Here is a 21,678-nt window from a genome sequence, read left to right on the forward strand (position 1 = left end):
GCTTTTTAATTCCTTTTAACATGCTATTTGTTTCCTACACAGTTGAACCCGCTAATTCCGATTGCTTTGATTCATGTAATTCAGGGGTCTTGAATTTCTACTGATACACTTTTCTACTGCTAGATTTTTTTTTCCCCTATAGGATGCCACATCAAGTAGTAATGAGGAACTAAGGATCTAAAACCATGGTCTCATCTTTTCGTTCACAGATTTGTTCAGATACTGTACAAGTAAATAGATTGGTATGCCCTGGTACCTGGGACCCATTAGAGAGATTCTAGAGCTATCAGGGACTAGGAAAGCTTCTTCAGTTTTATGAGGCAGTTACGGATTTGTCGGTCTGTAGGTGTATCTTGGTGCCAATGTATGGATGTGTCCATGTAGCTGGTTTATACTGCATATGATAACCTGTCTTATTGATAATATGTAGAGATGTTTATTTATATAAATTTTATATCTCATTAATTATACACGGCCTATTTCTTGTCATGATTAATTAGAGCTATTAATTTGGAAAGCTATCTAAATATCTGTTTTATTGGCAAGGAAACACTATACATATATTTAATGGTAGTGTTTAATAGTTATTGAACTATTACATTGAGCCAGAAAGTTTGCTGTCTAGTTACAGAGATCCGAACTAAGGGGATGCTTAAACACTAAAGAAGTTGTTAAAGAAGAAAACATACTTCATAAATACTTGTAATAAAAAGATAAAAATCAGATGGTTTTTCTCTTTAAAAAATTAGTTCTCACTCTAAGGCATTGCATATTGATTGAAGAAAACTTGGAAAATATACAAAAATGTGCAAAATGAAAATAATCTATACCATCTTATAGAACAAGTTAATTTTAAGATGTTATTCTATAATATAGTTGGAAAATATTGAATGATCACTGTATTATGGGAATTAGAATGTAGTATTCACTGTAAATATAATAGTAAATTTAGTATCTCCCACAACCCTGTGATGAAGGTACTATTATCCATTTTACAGATGAAGAAACAGGAACAAAGAGATTAATTTGTTAAAAATTAAACAGATTTAAGCCCAGGCTTTTGACTTCGAAATTTGCATTTCTCAACCATTATAAATTCTTCTTATTTTTTTCTGTACTGTTTTCCTTCCCCCTCCCCACCCTCTCTCCCTTCTGTCTCTATATTTCTTTTTAAATTTATTACATTTTCACCTAATTTATTTTGCCAAACATATCCAAATATCCTAAAATTTTTTAAAAAGATTTTATTTATTTTTACTTGCGAGAGAGAGAGCAAGAGAGAGCACAAGAGCAGGGGAGAGTGGGAGAAGCAGGTTCCCCACTGAGCAAGGAGCCTGAGGGCTCGATCCCAGCACCCTGGGATCAGGACCTGAGCTGAAGGCAGTGGCTTAACTGACTGAGCCACCCAGATACCCCCTCCCTTAAATATTTTTCTGCAGTTTGATTTTTAATGGCTTTTAATATCCCTGTACAATATTGTTTAACCAAATGTAACATTTCCAGGTCTAAGGATAAGACCACTTTAACGACTTTAGATATGTTTTGGCAAATTACCTTGTAGATAGTTTGTAAAGATTTTTATTTGTACAAGTAATATATGAGAATACCCATAAAATTGTGATGTGTCACTCTATGTGCATAGAAAATACATCGAAAGCTTAGGAAAATAAAAAATTAGCAATTCATACACTTCCAAATTAAACTAATATAGTATATGTCTACTTTAACATTGTTTTAATATAGCTTTAAAGATCTGCTTTTTAAAGAAAAAATAAAGTATCTACAGAAATACAAGTTATTTTATGTGAGTGTGATTTCATGCAGAAATGTCAAAAGGGGCAAGAAAATACCCTAAAGTGGGGAATGCTTGCTTGAAGAACTGGAAATGTATAAAAAAGAGGATGAAAGGGGCGCCTGGGTGGCTCAGTTGGGTGGGCAACTGCCTTTGGCCCAGGTCATGATCCTGGAGTCCTGGGATCAAGTCCTACATCGGGCTTGCTGCTTGGTAGGGAGTCTGCTTCTCCCGCTGACCTCTCTCCTCTCATGCTCTCGCTCTCTCTCTCAAACAAATAAATGAAATCATTAAAAAAAAAAAAGAAGAGGATAATATTAAAACAAAGTTATTTTTTAAAAAGGCTCTCAGATCTCTGAATAAAATGTGATTAGGCCCATATCTGGATTTGCAAGGGTGAAAAATCCCATTGCCTAGCACAATGCCTGTCAGAGTTGGAATTCAGTAGTTTTTCAGCGATGAAGGAATGAACACATGAAAGAAAGCATGAATGAATTTTTTTTAGTAGCTTCACATCCTTACCAAAGGCATCCTTTTTCTTTTCCTGTTGTTGTTTAAGTTGGACATGTGAAGCAGGCCCCCTGCTTCTGTGGGGCCTGTCTTGAGTCTACACACGTGCAGAAAGAGGCTTCCAGGATGGTTTGGACAAGGTGTTGTGCCTGGTCTAGAGTAGAGCTCTCCAGTGACCCTGTAAGGGGGGGCTTTCTAGTGGGGACTTCATGATATTGCCAGACACTCCTGTGGGGGAGTGTCTGGAACCTGGAGCAGGCATGAAGAGCCCATTATTCTGTACTTATTAATAAAGTGTCTGATGTAACTACAGCTTAATAAGTCTAAACTTCCTGAGATGCCTTGGGATTTGAATTTCTTCTTTTACGCCCTCAAGTGTAATGAGTGTGTGACTCTAGGTTTTAATACTCTTGCCAGGGTAAGGGACCTATGGGTAAAAGTTTGAGTAATTTTTGAATTAGATGGTTGGTCATTGAAGGGGGTCAAGTATTAAGGGGTGGGGATAATAAGTATCCTTTACCTGAAAGGAATGGTCCATTTCTAACTTAAATCTTCATGCAGACTTGGGCACAGTTATTATTCATTTTATTTTATATACTTAGCGACGCAAATTCAGGAACTCTAGAAGCCTCAATAACAAGGGAAGGGGCGCCTGGGTGGTTCAGTCGGTTAAGCACCTGCCTTCCCTTCAGGTGATGATCCTAGGATCCTGGGATTGAAACCCCGAGTCAGACTCCATGCTCAGCGGGGAGTCCGTTTCTGTCTCTTCCTCTGCCCCTCCCCACCATGCTCTCTTTCTCTCTCTGTCTTTCAAATAAATAAATAAGTAAAATCTTTAAAAAAATAGGAAGGAAGACGACATTTTAGACCACTTTATCTACATTCTTTCAAAAGTGTAGCTTCTCATAGTAATAATAATCTATTATCAGAATACACATTTATTTTAATTGTATTTCATGCTTCTTGGCCAGTGTTGCAGTTAAAAAAAAAGACAATCCTGATTTCTCTAAATAATGGTTCTTCAAAAGAAATCTGAGAGCTACTGCTGGTTCTTCCCGGTTGTAACTGGGGACCATCTCTTTGAAAAAGCACCATATGTAATATTCAAACATTTTTAGATTGTATATTGCCAGTGTGGGGGCTGCTCTTTATAGACCTGAAGGGGTTGAAAGCACTGTACCCAGAGAAGTGAGGTTAAAAGCAGGCTTGTTGGTAGGTGACAGGCAGTGAATTATAGGTTGGGAACTTTTTTTTTTTAATTAAAGAATGAATATACAGAAACATTAATAAAAATTTATCGAAAAAAATCAAAATCAGAATAATATCATTTACTGATTGATGGCTGTGGCTAAATTTTACAAGGTAAGAAATCCATCATGTCTCTCTTCAGTTCTCTAGGGGAGTTTTATTTTTCTAAACCAAGACATAAATTCCCCAAACTGTCATTTGGTTTGAACTTAGACACAAGCTGAGAGTTTAGGGTACCTTGACAATAATATTTGTTTGTAGGAGGAATAAAAATCCTTCAGCATAGTCTTTGATCAGAGATAGCATTAAAGCCCAACTGCTGTGTTGTACTTGTTCCAAAAGTAGGTTTGAAATCTGCTATTTCTAGGCTTAGCATAATTTATTAACATCTGCTGAAATCTGCTGACTTATGTTGTCTTCTTAGCATGAATGATATAATTCTTAGGGCAGAGGAAATCATACCATAACCTTTTTAATGTTACAAGAATCCCCCAACTGCCCTCCCCCCACTGAGAAAAGGGGAAAAAAAGGAAGCCATAATCTCGTCAGTCAGAGCTAATAACATGGATTTTCGATGAATATCTTTTTATATATGCGTGTATATGTGTGTATGTTAAAAATGGTAATTTAAGATATAATAGATATAAGGTTTTTATAGAAAATATTTATAACTAAATAGTTATGCACATTAAATTTTGGGAAGATTAATTCCTAAAAGCAGAATAATTGAGATCCAAAAGTATAATGACTTGGGGTGCCTGGGTGACTCAGTTGGTTAGGCTTCAATTTGACTGTTCAGTTTCAGCTCAGGTTGTGATCTCAGTGTTGTGAGATGAGTTCCTGGTCAGTTTGCACACTGGGCATGCAGCCTGCTTAAGATTCTCTTTCTCCCTCTCCCTCTGCCCTTCCTCCCCATGTCTCTCTCCTTCTCTTAAAAAAAAAAAAAACGTATGTTGACTTTACCTTCTTAAAAGAAATGGAGAAACAGTCCACCAAGCATTTAGAAATAAGTGGTAGAATTTTCAGCCCAAAGACTTCCAGTGTAGTATTTAAAAGAAAAAACATTCAGAGCCATATGTAAAAGCTTATTCTTATCTTGAATCTGACAGAAAGAATACTGTGCTTGTTTGCTTCCTTTTGTCCTGTTGCTGCTGGCATCCTCTTTATCACATTAATTTGTTGACTGTTTACTCTCTAGCATGCACTGTGTTAACCCTTTGTTGACCCTGTCTTTATTTCTCATGACGGCCCTGTGACTGGAAATGAGGCTTAGAGAGGTTACATGATTTGTTTAAGGTAATCTGGCTAGTAAGGAAATGGTGCCAAGATGTAAATGCAGTTCTCTGTCTTTGGAGCAAGGGCTATCCAAAAGACTTCTCTAAGTTGTTGATTTTTTTAAAAATTTTAAATTTGATTAGTTAGCATGTAGTGTATTATTAGTTTCAGAGGTATAGTTCAGTGATTCATCAGTCTTGTATAACACCCAGTGCTCATGACATCATGTGCCCTCCTTAATGTCCATCCCCCAACTCCTCTCCCCTCCAGCAACCCTCAGTTCAGTTCCATGATTAAGAGTCTCTTATGGCTTGTCTCTCTCTCTGATTTTGTCTTGTTTTATTTTTCCCTCCCTTCCCCTATGATCCTCTGTTTTGTTTCCTAAATGTCACATGCTAGTGAGATCATATAATAATTGCCTTTCTCTGATTGACTTATTTAGCTTAGCATATACCCTCTAGTTCTATCTACATCATTGCAAATGGCAAGATTTCATTTTTTTGATGACTGAGTAGTATTCATACACACACATCCATACCACTCACCCCACATCTTCTTTATCATCTGTAGATGGATATCTGAGCTCTTTCCATAATTTGGCTATTGTGGACATTGCTGCTATAAATATTGGGGTGCAGGTGCTCTTTTGGGTCACTACATTTATATCTTTGAGGTAAATACCCAGTAGTGTAATTGCTGGGTGATAAAGTAGTTCTATTTTCAACTTCTTGAGGGACATCCATACCGTTTTCCAGAGTGGGTTCACCAGCTTGCATTCTCACCAAAAATGCAAGAGGGTTCCCCTTCTTCACATCCTTGACAACATTTATCATTTCCTGACTTGTTAATATTAGCCATTCTGACCAGTGTGAGGTGGTATCTCATTGTGGTTTTGATTTGTATTTCCTTGATGCTGAGTGATGATGAACATTTTTCAATGTGTCTGTTGGTCATTTGTCTTTTTTGGAGAAATGTCTGTCTATGTCTTCTGCCCATTTCTTGATTGGATTATTTTTCTTTGGGTATTGAGTTTGGTAATTCTTTATAGATTTTGGATACTAGCCCTTTATCTGATATGTCATTTACAAATATATTCTGACATTCTGTCAGTTGTCTTTCGGTTTTGTCAACTGTTTCCTTTGCTGTGCAAAAGCTTTTGATCTTGATGAAGTCCCAATAGTTCATTTTTACCTGTGTTTCCTTTGCCTTTGGGATGTGTCTAGTCAGAAATTGCAGCCAAGGTCACAAAGGTTGCTGCCTGTGTTCTCCTCAAGGATTTTGATGGATTCTCATCTCACATCTAGGTCTTTCATCCATTTTGAGCCCATTTTAGTGTATGGTATAGGAAAGTGGTCCAGTTTCATTCTGCATGTGGCTCTCCAATTTTCCCAACATCATTTGTTGAAGAGATTATCTTTTATCCATTGTACATTCTTTCCTGCTTTGTTGAAGATCAGTTGACCAAAGAGTTGGTCCATTTTTGGGTTCTCTATTCTGTTCCATTGATTTATGTGGCTGTTTTTGTGCTGGTACCATACTGTCTTGATGATTATAGCTTTGTAATAGAGCTGAAGTCTGGAATTGTGATGCCACCAGGTTTGGTTTTCTTCTTCAACATTCCTTTAGCTATTTGGGGTCTTTTCTGGTTCCACACAAATTTTAGGATTATTTGTTCCAATTTGGTGAAAAAAGTGGATGGTATTTTGATAGGGATTGCATTGAATGTGTAGATTGCTCTAGGTAGCATGGACATTTTCACAATATTTGTTCTTCCAATCCATGAACATGGAAAGTTTTTTCATTTCTTTGTGTCTTCCTGAGTTTCTTTCATGAGTATTTTGTGGTTTTCTGAGTACAGATCCTTTGCCTCTTTGGTTAGGTTTATTCCTAGGTATCTTATGGTTTTTGGTGCAATTGTAAATGGGATTGACTCCTTCATTTCTCTTTCCTCTGTCTCGTTGTTACTGTATCGAAATGCAACTGATTTCTGTGTATTGATTTTATATCCTGCCACTTTGCTAAATTCCTGTATGAGTTCTAGCAATTTTGGGATGGAGACTTTTGGGTTTTGTGTAGAGAATGTCAGGGCATTTGCAAAGAGTAAGAGTGTGACTTCTTTGCTTTTTTGGATGCACTTCCTTTCTTTCTGATTGCTGAGGCTAGGACTTCTAGTATTATGTTGAACAACAGTGGTAGTAGTGGACATCGCTGCTGTGTTCCTGATCTTGAGAATGATATTTGCTGTGGGCTTTTCGTAGATGGTTCTATGAGTTATGTTCCCTCTACCCCTGCCCTGTGAAGAGTTTTAATCAAGAAAGGATGCTATACTTTGTCAAATGATTTTTTTGCATCTTTTGAGAGTATCACATAGTTCTTGTCCTCTCTTTTATTAATGTAGTGTACCACACTGATTGATTTGCAGATATTGAACCACCCTGCATCCCAGGAATAAATCCCGCTAGGTCATGGTGAATAATCCTTTTTAATGTACTATTGGATCCTATTGGCTAGTATCTTGGTGAGAATTTTTGCATCCATGTTCATCAAGGATATTGGTCTTCAGTTCTCCTTTTTGGTGGGGACTTTGTCTGGTTTTGGGTATTTTTAACCTTACTGCTGCATGGTGGGAGCCCATGAATAGATTGCACTTGAAGATGCCAGTCACTGAAGGAAAGGTGGGCAGAACAGCTGTGGGGTTTGTAATCCCAATGATTATCAGTATTTTTCTCCTTACAACTCAATATCTCCTTGACTCCCAGGAGGAACATGTATCACAGTCACTTTTTTTTTTTTTAAAGATTTTATTTATTTATTTGACAGAGAGATCACAAGTAGGCAGAGAGGCAGGCAGAGTGAGAGGGGTGAAGCAGGCTCGCCACTGAGCAGAGAGCCCGATGTGGGGCTCGATCTCAGGACCCTGGGATCATGACCTGAGCCAAAGGCAGAGGCTTTAATCCACTGAGCCACCCAGGCACCCCAACAGTCACACATTTTTGAAATGGAGATGGAAACTCCTAGATTAAATATTCTCTGAGGTTGGTTTCTTTCTAAGATTTTATTTATTTATTTGAGAGAGTGAGAGAGAACATGAGAGGGATGAGGGTCAGAGGGAGAAGCAGACTCCCTGATGAGCAGGGAACCCAATGAAGGATTCGATCCTGGGGCTCCAAGATCATGTCCTGGGCCGAAGGCAATGGCTTAACCAACTGAGCCATGCAGGTGCCCCATTCTCTGAGGTTTCTTACTTCCAAAGTTGATTATCTTAAGTTGGTTATAATTTTGATGTTGTCTTGGCAAATCTGGGGTTTAAGGTATTAATAATATGGCAAGAAAATACAGACTCCGGTTACATTAGTCTCTGAAAGTTTATGACTTTTAATTTAGATTTCATGTGTGTAACTTCTTTGATTTGAAAAGATTACTTGCTCTGTTTGAAGCATAAACTGCCATTCCCACAAGGAAAAGGGAGATGTAAAATTTCTAAGTAGTAACATGACTTACTAATTTTTCTGAAATAGCATTATTTGAATGAGATTTTCTTGATTTTCATATAAATTTTTCATTTTGAAGTTAGTGCCTTATTTTTCTTCTCAAAAGTTGTTTTAGGAAACTCAGGAACTTAAGTGCTTTTCTTTTTAATAAGTTTTTAAATTGAAGTACAAAGAACTATGGTTGTTATAGTCCCATAGAACAGTTTCCCAATTGAAGAAAATTTTTCTGTATGATAAGTATTATTCATATTCATAAATGAACAGTGAAGAAAAATTTTATTCTGTTGTGAAAATTTTATTCTGTTTTATTCTATTCCACATAATGAATTCTACACTAGCATTATTTCATTATGCATAATAATAAAGCACTCCTCAACTTTATTGCTAGTGTTTAAATTGCCTACCTTGATGCAGCACAAAAGATTTCTTACTAGACTTACCTAAAATATGTTTTTATGAAAAGAAATGTATACATCGTTTAGATAATGTACATTACCTGGGAACCATCTTATTTAAAAAATGCTTTTAAAAACCTTTAATATTTTAAACTTTCAAATACAGAAATACTATTTTCCAGCTATTCTTCTGGGCACACAAACATGGGTAAGACATGATTTCTGCAAGTGAAAAGCTTACAGTTGAATGAAAGAGTCATGTGTGTAGGCAAGTACCTATAACGAGGTTTTAAGAAGTATCATTGAAGTCAACCTAAATAGCAAAGGGAGCACAGATGGGGGAATGATTAAATGTAACCTTGTAGAGGAGAGGAAAGGTAAAAGAAAACTGTATTGTTTCCTTTATAAAATCAAACAGGGTCTTCCAGGTGTTGACTGATGATTCTAATATTTTACTGTTTGAAATTAGACATGCTTCTTTCTGGGATTTTTTTCCTACATAGATGTTTTGTTTATAACTCATTACCTTTTGGTTCTAACAATTGGAGTTAGAAAAGCTGGTTGAGGGGCGCCTGGGTGGCTCAGTGGGTTAAAGCCTCTGCCTTCGGCTCAGGTCATGATCCCAGAGTCCTGGGATCGAGCCCCACATCAGGCTCTCTGCTCTGCAGGGAGCCTGCTTCCTCCTCTCTCTCTGCCTGCCTCTCTGCCTAGTTGTGATTTCTCTCTGTCAAATAAATAAAAAATATAAAAAAAAAAAAGAAAGAAAGAAAGAAAAGCTGGTTGACAAGTGATCCTATAAGGAAAAGATGAATCCGAGTATCAAGATTTGAGTCTATTGATTCTTTGTGATTCTTTGTGATTCTCTGTGACTCTAGTGACTCTAGTGATTCTTTGTCCTCTGGCTTGGAGCACTAGGACGTAATTTCCTAATTTCTATAAGGGAACTGCAGGTATTTTTTTGTTTGTTTATTCAAGGCTTTATACAGAAGTCATCATCCAAGATATGCTTTGAGAGATAAGTAGAATTTTCCAAGTAGGAGAAAGGTATTCTGGGCAGAGGAACAGTCAGATGATGAGCGACCAAAGGGAGAGCAAGAAAGTGAGGCTAACTCAGGAGTATTTTAGTCTGTGGAGCAGGGTGAATGGTATATTGTTAACTAAGGAGGGGAATACAGAAATATAATTGGGAGCTGGAGTGGAATATGATCTCTCTTCTGGGCATGTTAATTTGGAAAGTTTGGGGGGGATTTCAATAATTGATAGTTCTCATCCTTTCCACTGAAAATTATTAATCACCCTATGTGCCTAGATGTCAAGTACACAGACATAAGAAACAACATTTCTCAAAAGGCTTACAGGATCTTGGAAAGAGAGACAAGGCAATAATTAGAATGCATATTTAAATATGGTGTGATAGAAATGATCACAGGTTGGTGATGGGGAACTTGAGAGTTTTGATTACGTAATGGACACTGATGCTGGGAATAGGGAGAAGGAGAAATGAGGGCTAGGGAAGAATTCCTGTGAAATTGCCTCATGAGATGCAAATGTTGTTTCGCTGGTGTGAGTTAACAAGATGGCAGAGGGTGGAAAAAGGGAACATTTCAGGCAGAAATATTTGCTTATATGATAGCTTGGAAGTATCAGTGAATGAGCTACTTATGGTTTAATTTAACTGGTAGGAACTATGTAAATGGGGAACGATAGGGTCCTGCAGATCATGTATGTCTTGATTTTGATCTTGAAGCCCATCATATTGGTAGTATTAGGAAGTTAGTGAAGGATTTAAGGTAGGGGAATGACTTAACCAGATGAGATGTCCAGCAACCACTTAGAGCTATGAGCTCTAAGAGAAGTAGTTGGTGTTGGGAGTATAAAATAACTATGGGTTACCATGATGGATAAAAGTGCTTCTTGCTTAGTTGTAGAGACAGACAGGGAAGCAAAAATTACATTACAGTCTGCATGTGCTATAGTGTGAAGTGCTGTAGATTGAGGATAGAGAAGAAAGTGATTTGGGGACTACATATTTAGATGTTATTGGTATATGGATGGTATTTGCAACTGAGAATGTTGATGAGATTTTCAGGGGAAGAATTTAAAAACCCTAATGAATGAACTGAAGGTGGAATTCTGGAAAATTTCAACAGTCTTAGGATAATGATTGAAGAAGAATTGTCTAAAGCTATGATTTTAGCACTGTGGATTGCAACTTACTAGTCAGTTGCAAAATCAAGACAGTGGATGTGAACTTAATATGGTTGGTTATAGGCAGAATTTTCAAAACAGATTAGGAGAGGATAGAAAATATCAGGGTACATGTCATAAAGGTAATTATTATCTTGTGAAATTTTGTTCAGAATTGTGTGTTTGTCCATGTGTGTTAAATGCATTTCTCATTATGAGTGGTAGTCACAAACTTTTGAAAAACAGCAATAAAAGAGACTGAGGAAGGAAGAGCAGTCAGATTACTAAATCATTTTGTTCTTCATTAATCTGATGGCAAGGAAAAGAAACAAACCCAGTGAAAGTACAATGAGAAGGAGATTTTTCTCTTTATGGTTCAGATGGTCTCTCCCTAGGCCACCTTTATTACATCAGTTGTATAGGGGGAGAAATAGAAATAAGGGAAAAAGACTTGCAAGATAGTAAACTCAAAGATAGAGAGGGAGATAGAGAATAGGAATGAGAGAGAATGAACCTCCATGGAAGCTGAATTTTTTTTTTTAAGAATTTATTTATTTATTTGACAGAAATCACAAGTAGGCAGAGAGGCAGGCAGAGAGAAAGGGAGGAAGCAGGCTCCCTGCTGAGCAGAGAGCCTGATGCGGGTTGATCACAGGACCCTGGGATCAGGACCTGAGCGGAAGGCAGAGGCTTTAATCCTCTGAGGCACCCAGGTGCTTGGAAGCTGAATTTTTAATCTAACCCTACTGTGTGTTGGCAAAACCTCCATTCCCTAGCACATGGCCCAAAAAAGCCCCTTGGATTCATCCTACTGTATCAGCTCTGTTCTTTATTATGGAGCCAGAAGAACCTGAGAAAGGACACAAAACTACCTCTCATTAAAATTGTTTAATAAATATTACCAATGATAGAGATTACTGAGAGCTTACTTGTTAGTCAAGAACTCTTCTATGCCCTTGAAGTGAATGATCTCACCAAGTAAGTTAGTATCTGTAAAACTCTTAGAACAGTGCCTTGCACATGGTAAGCACTCACTATGTCTGGTTATCATTAAAAGAACAGTTGAGCACTTGGTCAGTACTGGCTATTGTTGTGTATTATTACTAATTAGCTAAGTTACTAATTATCACCACTTTACTAGTAAGGAAATTGAAGCATAATAAAATGAACTAGCTCAAAATCATACAGCTAGAAAGAAATGGAATCATTCCTTTCTGAGTTGGAGGTGAAAATGATTAGTGTAGATACATGGTGAGTTATATGACAGTTAGTGCTTCAGTTATGTTAATGGGAGAGGGAAGAGGAAAGATGAACCATAAGTGAAAGACTTCATGAAGAAAACAATGAAACTCCTTGGTTGGGTGATTGGTTCCATATGAAGTAATAAGATAACCAAGATTTTAAGCTGGTTGACTGGGAAAATGGTAGCTAAGATGTAAGAAGATAAGAAAGAAAAGCTTTCTTGGTAAGAAAGAATGACAATTTCCATTTAATTGTGTTGAATTTTACATGAGATAGTCAAGCAAAATGAGTAGCCCAGAATTTAAAAATAAAGATAGTGATACTTAGGCATATCACCTAAAGGAGTTGGTAGAAACTGTGGGAGTATTTGAGATCTTCAGAAATGTCCAATATATTTTGACCATGAGAAAATGTGGGGAGTCAAAAAAAGATCACGATAATTGCGCCCACACAATATTTTTACAGCTTTGCCCACATTGGCTTTATGGAAATCTTCAAATAATTTCAGGAATCTTTGAGAAAGAGCGCATCACTCCTGCTCCGGAGGCTGGCTATTGTGTGGCATCCACTGTTTTCTGGGCTTCTGCCCCTGGGCTGTGGCTGTGTCCTCTTGCTGCCCCTGTCAGTGAGGGTGGAGAAGCTCCACTGTGGTTTGGCCCTTTCCCCACTACCACAGAGACTACGCTTTCCCCTCGTGGCATGCCCAGAGACCTTGGAGAGTCAACGGCAAGAAAGCTATCCTAGTTTTCCCTATTCTCTTTTAATTTTCTCTGTTCCCACCTCAGGTTTCAGACTTGTTATTTACTGACTTTTTTGGCACCCCTGTCCAAGTGACAGGTGTGTTGTCTTCATGGTTCCTCAGATTTTTATGCCTTAATGGTTCCCGACCTTCAGATGAATTCTTACATAAAACACGTTTCAGTTTTTGCCCCATCAGTCCTCAGGCACATCTAGACTCATATGAATCCCAAGGTGAAGATCACTTACTAGGTTGAAACTAGGACCTGGACACTAATTCCCTGCTCTCTCTAGAAGAGAGAGGTCAACGTGGGAGATACCCACATCTCCTATAATTGTCCCATCCCTTGTTTCTTCTGTTCCCTTCTCTTTTTCATATGGATGTTTCCCTGGTTGATTGGAGATTATTTCTTCTTTTTCCCAAATGCAACAGTGATGTGCACTACTGTGACATTAGATCCCATCTGAATATTCCTTTGGGAGATATGATTCACTTCTTCCTCCTCTTTTTTTTTTTTTTTTTTTTTTTAATAATCCTTAAAGCTTTTCATACCTCTTTACTGGAGCTTAGTAAAGATTTGAATATCTAGCACATTTTCCTTTCAAATAAGTATTGGTGATGTATTCCCCCCCCATTCACCTGTGAAGAATACCGATGAGTCTTTTTGAAAACTCATCATTGGCAGTTACTTTAGAACAGCAATTCATTGAAAGCTACTATATTAGAAATGTTTTATTGCACTGCACTAAAGCTGTGAAGTGCAAGGAACCATGAAGATTGAAAAATACAAATGATAGATGTGTCTCTTTCTCCTTATTTTTTAGCCTTCTTTGAATCCTGGGGGGAGCCAATCATCTGATGTGGTGCTTTTGAACCACTGGAAAGTGAGGAATTTTGAAGTACAACGTGGTGACATTGTGTCATTGGTGTAAGTAATCAGAAGCATATTTCATTTGTATATAAAGATATTTATAATTGGTTTAACTGATAATTTGCTGTTAATATCATTGCTAATTACTAAATTAATAATGCAATGCTATAAAAAAGGATTTTTCTTTTATATTTAAAATATATCAGTTGGTCGACATGCTTGAATTTGGTAAAATGTCTTTGATGATAAGTTGATTAGAAATTATATTGGTGATCTAAAGTACATGGATTTGGTATCAGTTTGGATTATTTTGAAATTTTGCATTTTGGAAGCAACCTTAATGTTAATTTCATTTTTAATAGTTTGTGTAGGTACACAATATTTCTAGAAGATGATAATTGCGACATGAAGTTCAGTGACATTTTTATGAGTGTCTGAGTGATTGAACTGAAATAAGGCAGTTTGGAAGATTAGCAGACTGGAGGCTTTTGTTTGGGACCAAAAGGTGGCACTGTTTCTCTGTTAAAGTATTATAGCTGGTCAGGAACAAGAGTTTCATTCCAGTCTTAAAGTAGAAAAAGAATGCCAAAATGTGCATGACTGATGCAATGATATAATACATAGACCCAGCACGTGCTTAAATGGTTTAGGTTTGAGATTTGTTTGTTTTAAAAGTAAATTCACACTTTGAAGACTAACAGAACTTGCCTGATTTCTGGTTTCAACCACTTATAAAAATGTTTTCCTATGCTTCCCTGTGATGGCAGTTAGTACATCTGGGTAACAATTAATATAGCAGTTACTGTCATTTGTTTTAACGATAGTCAAATCCTGGTGTTTGGTGAAGACTTCCAGTTTATATTTCTGGTTCTTTAATTGAAATGTTTGTGTTTTTTTTGTTGTTAAATGAGAATGTAATTGTTTGGTAAACATAAAACATGATCTACTTGTTCATACTAACCTTTTGGCTAGTTCTTTGTGGAAATAGATGTTTCACAAAGGTGTCTCCTTCAAGTCTGCTTTATCAGGATTCATTCAAAAACATATTAATCAAATCTGGCTACTAACTAATAAAATAAATACATTAGAATGGAGTTTTGTATGGCAGACATCCAAGGGTGGGGATTAAATGCTTCTCATGTTATTGAGTGCTTTCTTTAATATAAACCTACTCTTTGGACTCTACTTCTGTTTTGTCATTCAGAGTACTTTGTTTTGCAACCTCCTTAACAACCTTTTCCATGCTGGGTTAGCCTGTTGTGTGTTCATTATTCTTTTGCCTTTGGTTTGACAAGGTTACATTCTCACTTAGTCAGTGATGGAGAAGGATACCCACCCAAGTGAAAGAGGTCACATTATAAGCAGACAATTGTGCAGTTTTGTTTTGTTTTTCCCTAGAGAAACATGCTGACTATCTCTAAGCAAGTAAATTTGAATAGGTAATTGAGGAAAAAAAAAAAAGGCCCCTTGAAATTCAGGGTTGCTTGGGTCCATAAAAGTATGCTAGCATATTATGGACTATGTGAAAAAGAGAATGGTACTCTCTTATGTAATTATTAAACATTGATATTTATTATATAAATTAATTTAAAATAGTATATCTGAATTGGGGTTGATATAATAAATTATAAGTCCTTGGGTCGAACTGTATTTTTAATGAGTTAATTATGTGTTGTATTTCTGTCATGTGCAAATAACACAAATTTTCTTTCATAATGCTGGTTGCTAGAAGGAACCATTTACATAAAAGAATGCTTAGTGATTGGTATTATATTATTTAACAACAAATAATCATTAGGCAATGATTTTTTTTTTGAGAAAGAAACAAAAAGTCTTTTGCTAAATTCTTTTTTACCTTATAAACACATTTAAAATATCTTTTTAGTTTTATGAGCAAAAATGTTTTCTAAATGTCCTTATTATATTTAGACATTTTATAGACTGCTTCATTTGAAAAGATTGATGTTGGTTTGATTAATGTTCATGAATATATATTTAATTCATGTCAACACTGAATATTTGCTTTTCTTACAAAATTTATCAGTCTGGTTTTAACTTAGATGATAATTATCATTATTATATCGGAACATTCTATCTATTTAAGAGATATGTGATTCAAGAAATGAGTGACTCAATTTGTATTTAAGGCTAAATAGAAAATATAGTTCCTCATTTTGTTTACAAATTGATATGACACATTTCATTGGTACATAAAATCTTTGGAAACAAGGTAGTAAGACAATTTATATCTAAAAAAATCCTGGGAGAGTGCTTTATATATTCAGTGTATATGGAAATACAGCATTTTTATTATTATATATGCATTTCTGGAAAAATTGCAGTTTGCAAATTCATAAAGTAATAGGGCTAATGCAACTTTGTAACTGGAGCACTAATGAAAACAATAACAATTCAATAAAACTGCTAGCAGAATTGAAACGACATGAAATTTTTTATAATTAAGCAGTGCAATAAATGTAGGATATATTTAAAACGACAAAGCTGAAGGTAAGTTGGTGGAAGGCCATGTAAGGAAGGGTTGAGCTTGTCTGTGTATACAAGGGCAGAGGGACATTTTCATCAGAAGTTACAAATAGTGAGAAGATTACAAGCTTTGTACAAAATGTACTGATACCAGAGGTTTATCCTCTGCTTATTGTTCAGTGTTACCTTCATATATATACATGTATATATATTATATATAATATAATATAAACAATATACATAATATATAATATATATTATTATGTGTGTTTCCCTTCATATATTTAATTATATATAATCTGTTATATATAATATAATATAAATATAAATATATATATATATATTTTTTAAACAAAAATCAGGGTTGACCTTGCAATAAGCACTTGTAAGAGAAGGATCAAATATATAATACTGATTCCTTCCTGGCTTATTTCTGTTAGTGTACTTAGTCTTCAGTTGCTATTATTAATGAGGCAACAGATTAATGATCTGGGAAAAAATTCCATGTGAACTAATGCAGCTTCTGCTTTACATTGAAACCCTTTCTCCCTAGTCCCTGTGAGCCAATTCATGTTACAGAAACACATGCTGTAGCAGAACAGACTTTCTTTTCTATTGTGGTGGGTTTTGTTCAGAGTTTATTGACCAAGGCTGTTCCCTAAAGGGTGGAGGGTCTGAGGGGGTACATATTAGAATATGCTTCTTTGCCTCTCTTCCTTATCTTTTCCTGTCACTTTCTTTCTGTGAAAAGTTGGTCTCAGTGGAGCTGATATTTAAGCATATTATTCAATAATGTTAAATCAAAAGATACATTTATTTAAAAACATTACTTGTCACATAAAACATGACTTGCTGTCATCAAGTCCTTGGTAGTACTGAATGTATGTCGGTGACATCATACTCTCTTAGTGGATTTGTAAACTAATAGTGGTGATTAAGTTGGATTTTCTATACCTTGGAATTGACTTTTCATTAACTTGTGTGATGGCCTTACTGCAGTAGGCTTAACATAAATAGCATATTTACAGTGATATGTCAGTTTACAAATCCATTGGGGCAGTTTCCTTTATAATAAAGTTTCAAATAATCACACTTTAAAGTGTTCTAGCTTTTTAGTTTGAAATGATACTAGACCTCAAAAAAGGTCATAAAAATAGTATAGACCCTCCAGTGTTGTTGTTTTCAGCTTTACTGATGTATAATTGACAAATGAATTGTGATATTTAAAGCACAGAGTGGGATGATTTATATATATATATAAATTTATATTTATATATTTATTATATATACACACACACACACACACATATATATATATATATATATATATATATAATGATAGGATTCACCCCATTGAGTTAACACATCTGTCACCTTACATAATTACCTTTTGTGTGTGAGAACATTTAAGTTCTACTTTCTTAGCAAATTTCAATGAAACAATACAGTGTTATCAGCTGTAGTCACCATGTTATCCCTTAGCCCAGCAGACTATTCATCTTATACCTCCGTAAACTGACATTGTACATTATCATGGTACACTTACTGAGATGAGGAAGTTGACCTTGATACAATAAATACTATTAACTAACTCACAGACCTTATGTGAGTTTTACCAGTTTTCCCACAAGTGTTCATTTAGGATCTCATATTTCATTTTGATTTTTTAAAATGTCTTTAGTCTCCTCCAATTTGTGATAGTTCCTCATTCGTTCTTTGTCCATTTTGATCTTGACACTTTTGAAGGGTTCTGCCAGTTATTTTGTAGAAAAATCTTTACCTTAAGAAATTTTGAGGTCAGTGTATGTTCCAGTGGGGAAGCATTGCTGTTGATGGCACTTGCTGGGGAAACTGTAGCAGTGGTAAAGCTACAGGCGGATGAGAGAGGGACAGAGAAGGAAATGCTCTCGCCTAAGTCATTTTGGTTTCTAAGGACCCCATACTTGGGTCATGACTAAGAGACTCATGGCTTCCAGAAGTCCACACAGTCACGTTTACTGCTGCTAGGAAGCAAGGAGGGAGAGAGCTGTGCAGGTAGAGGAAGGGCTAAAGCTTATAGTACAGATGAAAGAGAAGGAACTAAGGCTGGCTCATAGATGATACTCCACTGAAGCCATGTTCAGTTCTAGAATAGAAGATGAGGGTAGGGAAATTCTCATTTTATGAGTACCCCTGTATATCAGACATTGTGCTATGCACTTTGTGTATGCCGCTTTTTACTTAATTCGCATAACAATATCTGGAAATGGTTACTTTTAACACAGTGAAAATGAGATTTTTTTATAAAAATTTTATTTATTTATTTGACAGAGATCACAGGTAGGCAGAGAGGCAGCCAGAGAGAGAGGAAGGGAAGCAGGCTCCCTGAGATCATGACCTGAGCTGAAGGCAGAGGCTTTAACCCACTGAGCCACCCAGGCGCCCCGGAAAATGAGATTTAGCAAGTAAATAGCAAGTGAATAGCAGAGCCAGAATGCGAACCTAGGTGCATTTGACTCTTAAACCTTTCCTGTTTGACATAGCAGGCAATGTGACTGTTGAGCAGCTGAAGTGGTTATTGCCCCTTGTTAAAATGATATTTTGGGTATATGCAGTCAGATAAAGTACCTTATTAAAATGAACTTAAATGTTTTTTTTTTCTTTTTAACATGGCTACTAGAAAATTCAAAATTAAACATTTGACACATATTGTTTCTATTGGACAGAAATTACTGTGTCTAAACCTTTTCCCATCAGCCACTACTGCTTTCCTGGAGTGTGCCTAAGGTTGAGATCCTAAAGTCTGTGGTGGAACAATACTGGGGTAGTTGCTGTGAAGCAAAGGCAGACTTCCCAAGATAGTGAAACACTTTGTATTGGTAAGAGTATTGGGGTGATCAGGTCCAAAGACAAAGAAAAAAGACATGCAGTCTATGAGAGAGAGAAAAAAAGGCATCCCCAGCAGTTGTTTGTTTTTTAAGTAGACTCCATGTCCAGTATGGGACTTGAATTCATGACCATGAGATAAGAGGCACATATTCAACTAACTGAGCCAGCCAGGTACCCCCACAACAGTTTTTAGTATGTATTGACTGTTGTTTTCCAGTCACTGGGTTAAGAATTCTATATTCATTTTTATTTAATCCTTATTCTAACCACTCCCGACTATAGGTACTGTTGTTATTCCTATGTTGTAGATGAGAACAGTGAGGTATAGAGAGGATAAGCAAGTAGCTTAAGGACATACAGCTAGTAAATGGAAAAGCAAAGTTTTGAAGTGCCTCTCATCAACTCCTGTATTCTTGACCTTCAAACTATAATGCCTCTATATATTGTGGTGGTGATTTGGTTGAAGACATTTACTCATTCTCAGCAAAGTAGTCAAGTGGGCCCTAATATCTTGGCATCTATCATATCATTCCCATTTCTGTAATGAATTTCTGATACAGTGGTTCATGAAATATAGTCTCTTGCAATAAGACATTATTATGAACATATAGTGTGCATACAATTTCTACAGCTGTTTTGTGACATGCTAAACTAATTGCCATTTTCTGACAGATGGCCACTATGATGGCTACCTTTCTAGCAGTGAATGTGAGCAAAGACTTCAGCCTGGGAAATAGATGAAAGAATTGAGCCTTTGGAAAAAATGAAAGGTGCTAGTTCCTTTGTGTCTTGAGTGGTTGTAAATCTTTAAAGATCCCTTAATCCGCCAAGGTAAATTAATCTGCTAAAAAACCAAATTCAGGTTTTGAACAAAATGCTCAGAGCAATGACAATATTGAATCATGACCTCTAATTGTATTAAAAGCCAGTTATCTGTTGAGCTGGAGGAAGGTAATTGTGGATGCTTATCTGTTTAATCGGTACTCATTCCTAATTTGTTGTTTTGTTTATAGCCAAATATTTTTCTTAGTTTGAGATAATATTGTATGTTTGAGGAACACAAAGTTACAAAGACTGTGACTTTGAAAGAAAGCTTCATAAGCAAAATTTCTTATCTTTTTTTTTCTTTTTCTTCTTCTCCCCCTCTTCCTCTTCCTCCTCCTTCTTCTTCTAAAATTAATTGACTGTGAAAATGGTGGACAGTGAAATCCATTTTGCAGTTAATTTTGATGAGACATTTAGTTTTCAGCACTTTCAATTACCCATTGTAGTTTGCAGTCATTACTAAGTATATTTACAAATGATACTTTAAAACTAAGACAGTTTATGTAATAATAAATATTTATAAATAAATAATAATATTTACTTATAATAAATATATGGTATTTAATAATAAATATATATTATATATAAATAAATATTATATATTTATTATTATTTATTGCTAGTATTTGATATAGATTAAACTGATTTTGTAACCGCTCTGTATAGGCATACAAAAAGTTAGTACCTTTAAGGTAGTCTTTAATATTAATTTGCTTTTCTGAGTAGGATAAACTGCTTCCACAGTTGTTATACATTTAATTATTCAACAAAACATTTCCTTAGTTCTGAGCTAGGAAATGTTTCAGTGATCATAAATTTCAATTTTGAATTATCAAGATTTTATGGTAATACAACTGTAGGAGATATTCGTAGCTTTTGCTCAACTCATTTTCTAAATCTTATATCTTTTGAGCAATAATGGGAAATTGACAAAGAACAAAGTTATACAGGCAACATTCTATGAAATCGTAGGTACTTCTGTTGGTAACTGTTTTATTGTAAACAGTTACTTATGTTGTAACTGTTTTATTTTTACTGTGGAAAAAATCCAGTATCAGAACACTGTAACTTTTATTAAAAAAAAAAAATTTCAGGACAGCATTACGTATTATATGTAATCAGTCAGATTGAACTCTTAGGGAGAAACATTTTGAATGTAAGCTTAAATAATAATGGTAGCAAATAAATAATTATTTTTGGAGAAGCAGACAATTTAAGTTTCAAACAGTAAATATAACTCAGAAAAATAAACTGTTAACATAGTTTATTTAAATACATATCTATTAATTTTTATTTAAATACATATTTATTTAAATACATATTTATTAAAACAGGCCAACCTGTTTTAAATTCTTCTGAAACCATTAAGATATAGATACATATATAAAGATAGGCTACTAAGATCAACCAATATCTGATTTCCATTTTCATCTGTGATGGACTAGATTATTTCAAACTAAGGCCTATACTGAGAAACATGAGAAAGCTGTATTAAAACAAAACAAAACAAAACAATCTGCATGCATTGTGGCTCTGTCAAAGAGCAAAGATGCCAGAGTGAAAAGAACCACATTGAGGTGCACCCTGTATTCAGTGCCACCTTTTATCTTGGGTTATTTGTCACTTTGTGGCACCTTGTGAGTGGCAGCTAAGATAGTGAGATGCTGAGTAGAATCTTTGACAGTTTTATACCCCTAGTGAATCAAACTAGAATTTAAGGTGGATAAGGCAGGATCTTGTTCAATGCTCCA

The 21,678-nt window shown here is 35.6% G+C and overlaps 1 protein-coding gene across 1 annotated transcript in view; it reads left to right on the forward strand.

Annotated features, from left to right (window-relative positions):
* IMMP2L (inner mitochondrial membrane peptidase subunit 2) overlaps positions 1-21,678 on the forward strand; it is an 869,268-nt gene that overhangs the window by 58,287 nt on the left and 789,303 nt on the right. The window contains exon 4 of the mRNA XM_046021516.1: positions 13,704-13,807. Coding sequence (XP_045877472.1) covers positions 13,704-13,807 — 104 coding nt within the window. The remainder of the gene's footprint in view (positions 1-13,703; positions 13,808-21,678) is intronic.

This window comes from Meles meles, chromosome 10 (genome assembly GCF_922984935.1).
Source record: "Meles meles chromosome 10, mMelMel3.1 paternal haplotype, whole genome shotgun sequence".
NCBI lineage: Eukaryota > Metazoa > Chordata > Mammalia > Carnivora > Mustelidae > Meles > Meles meles.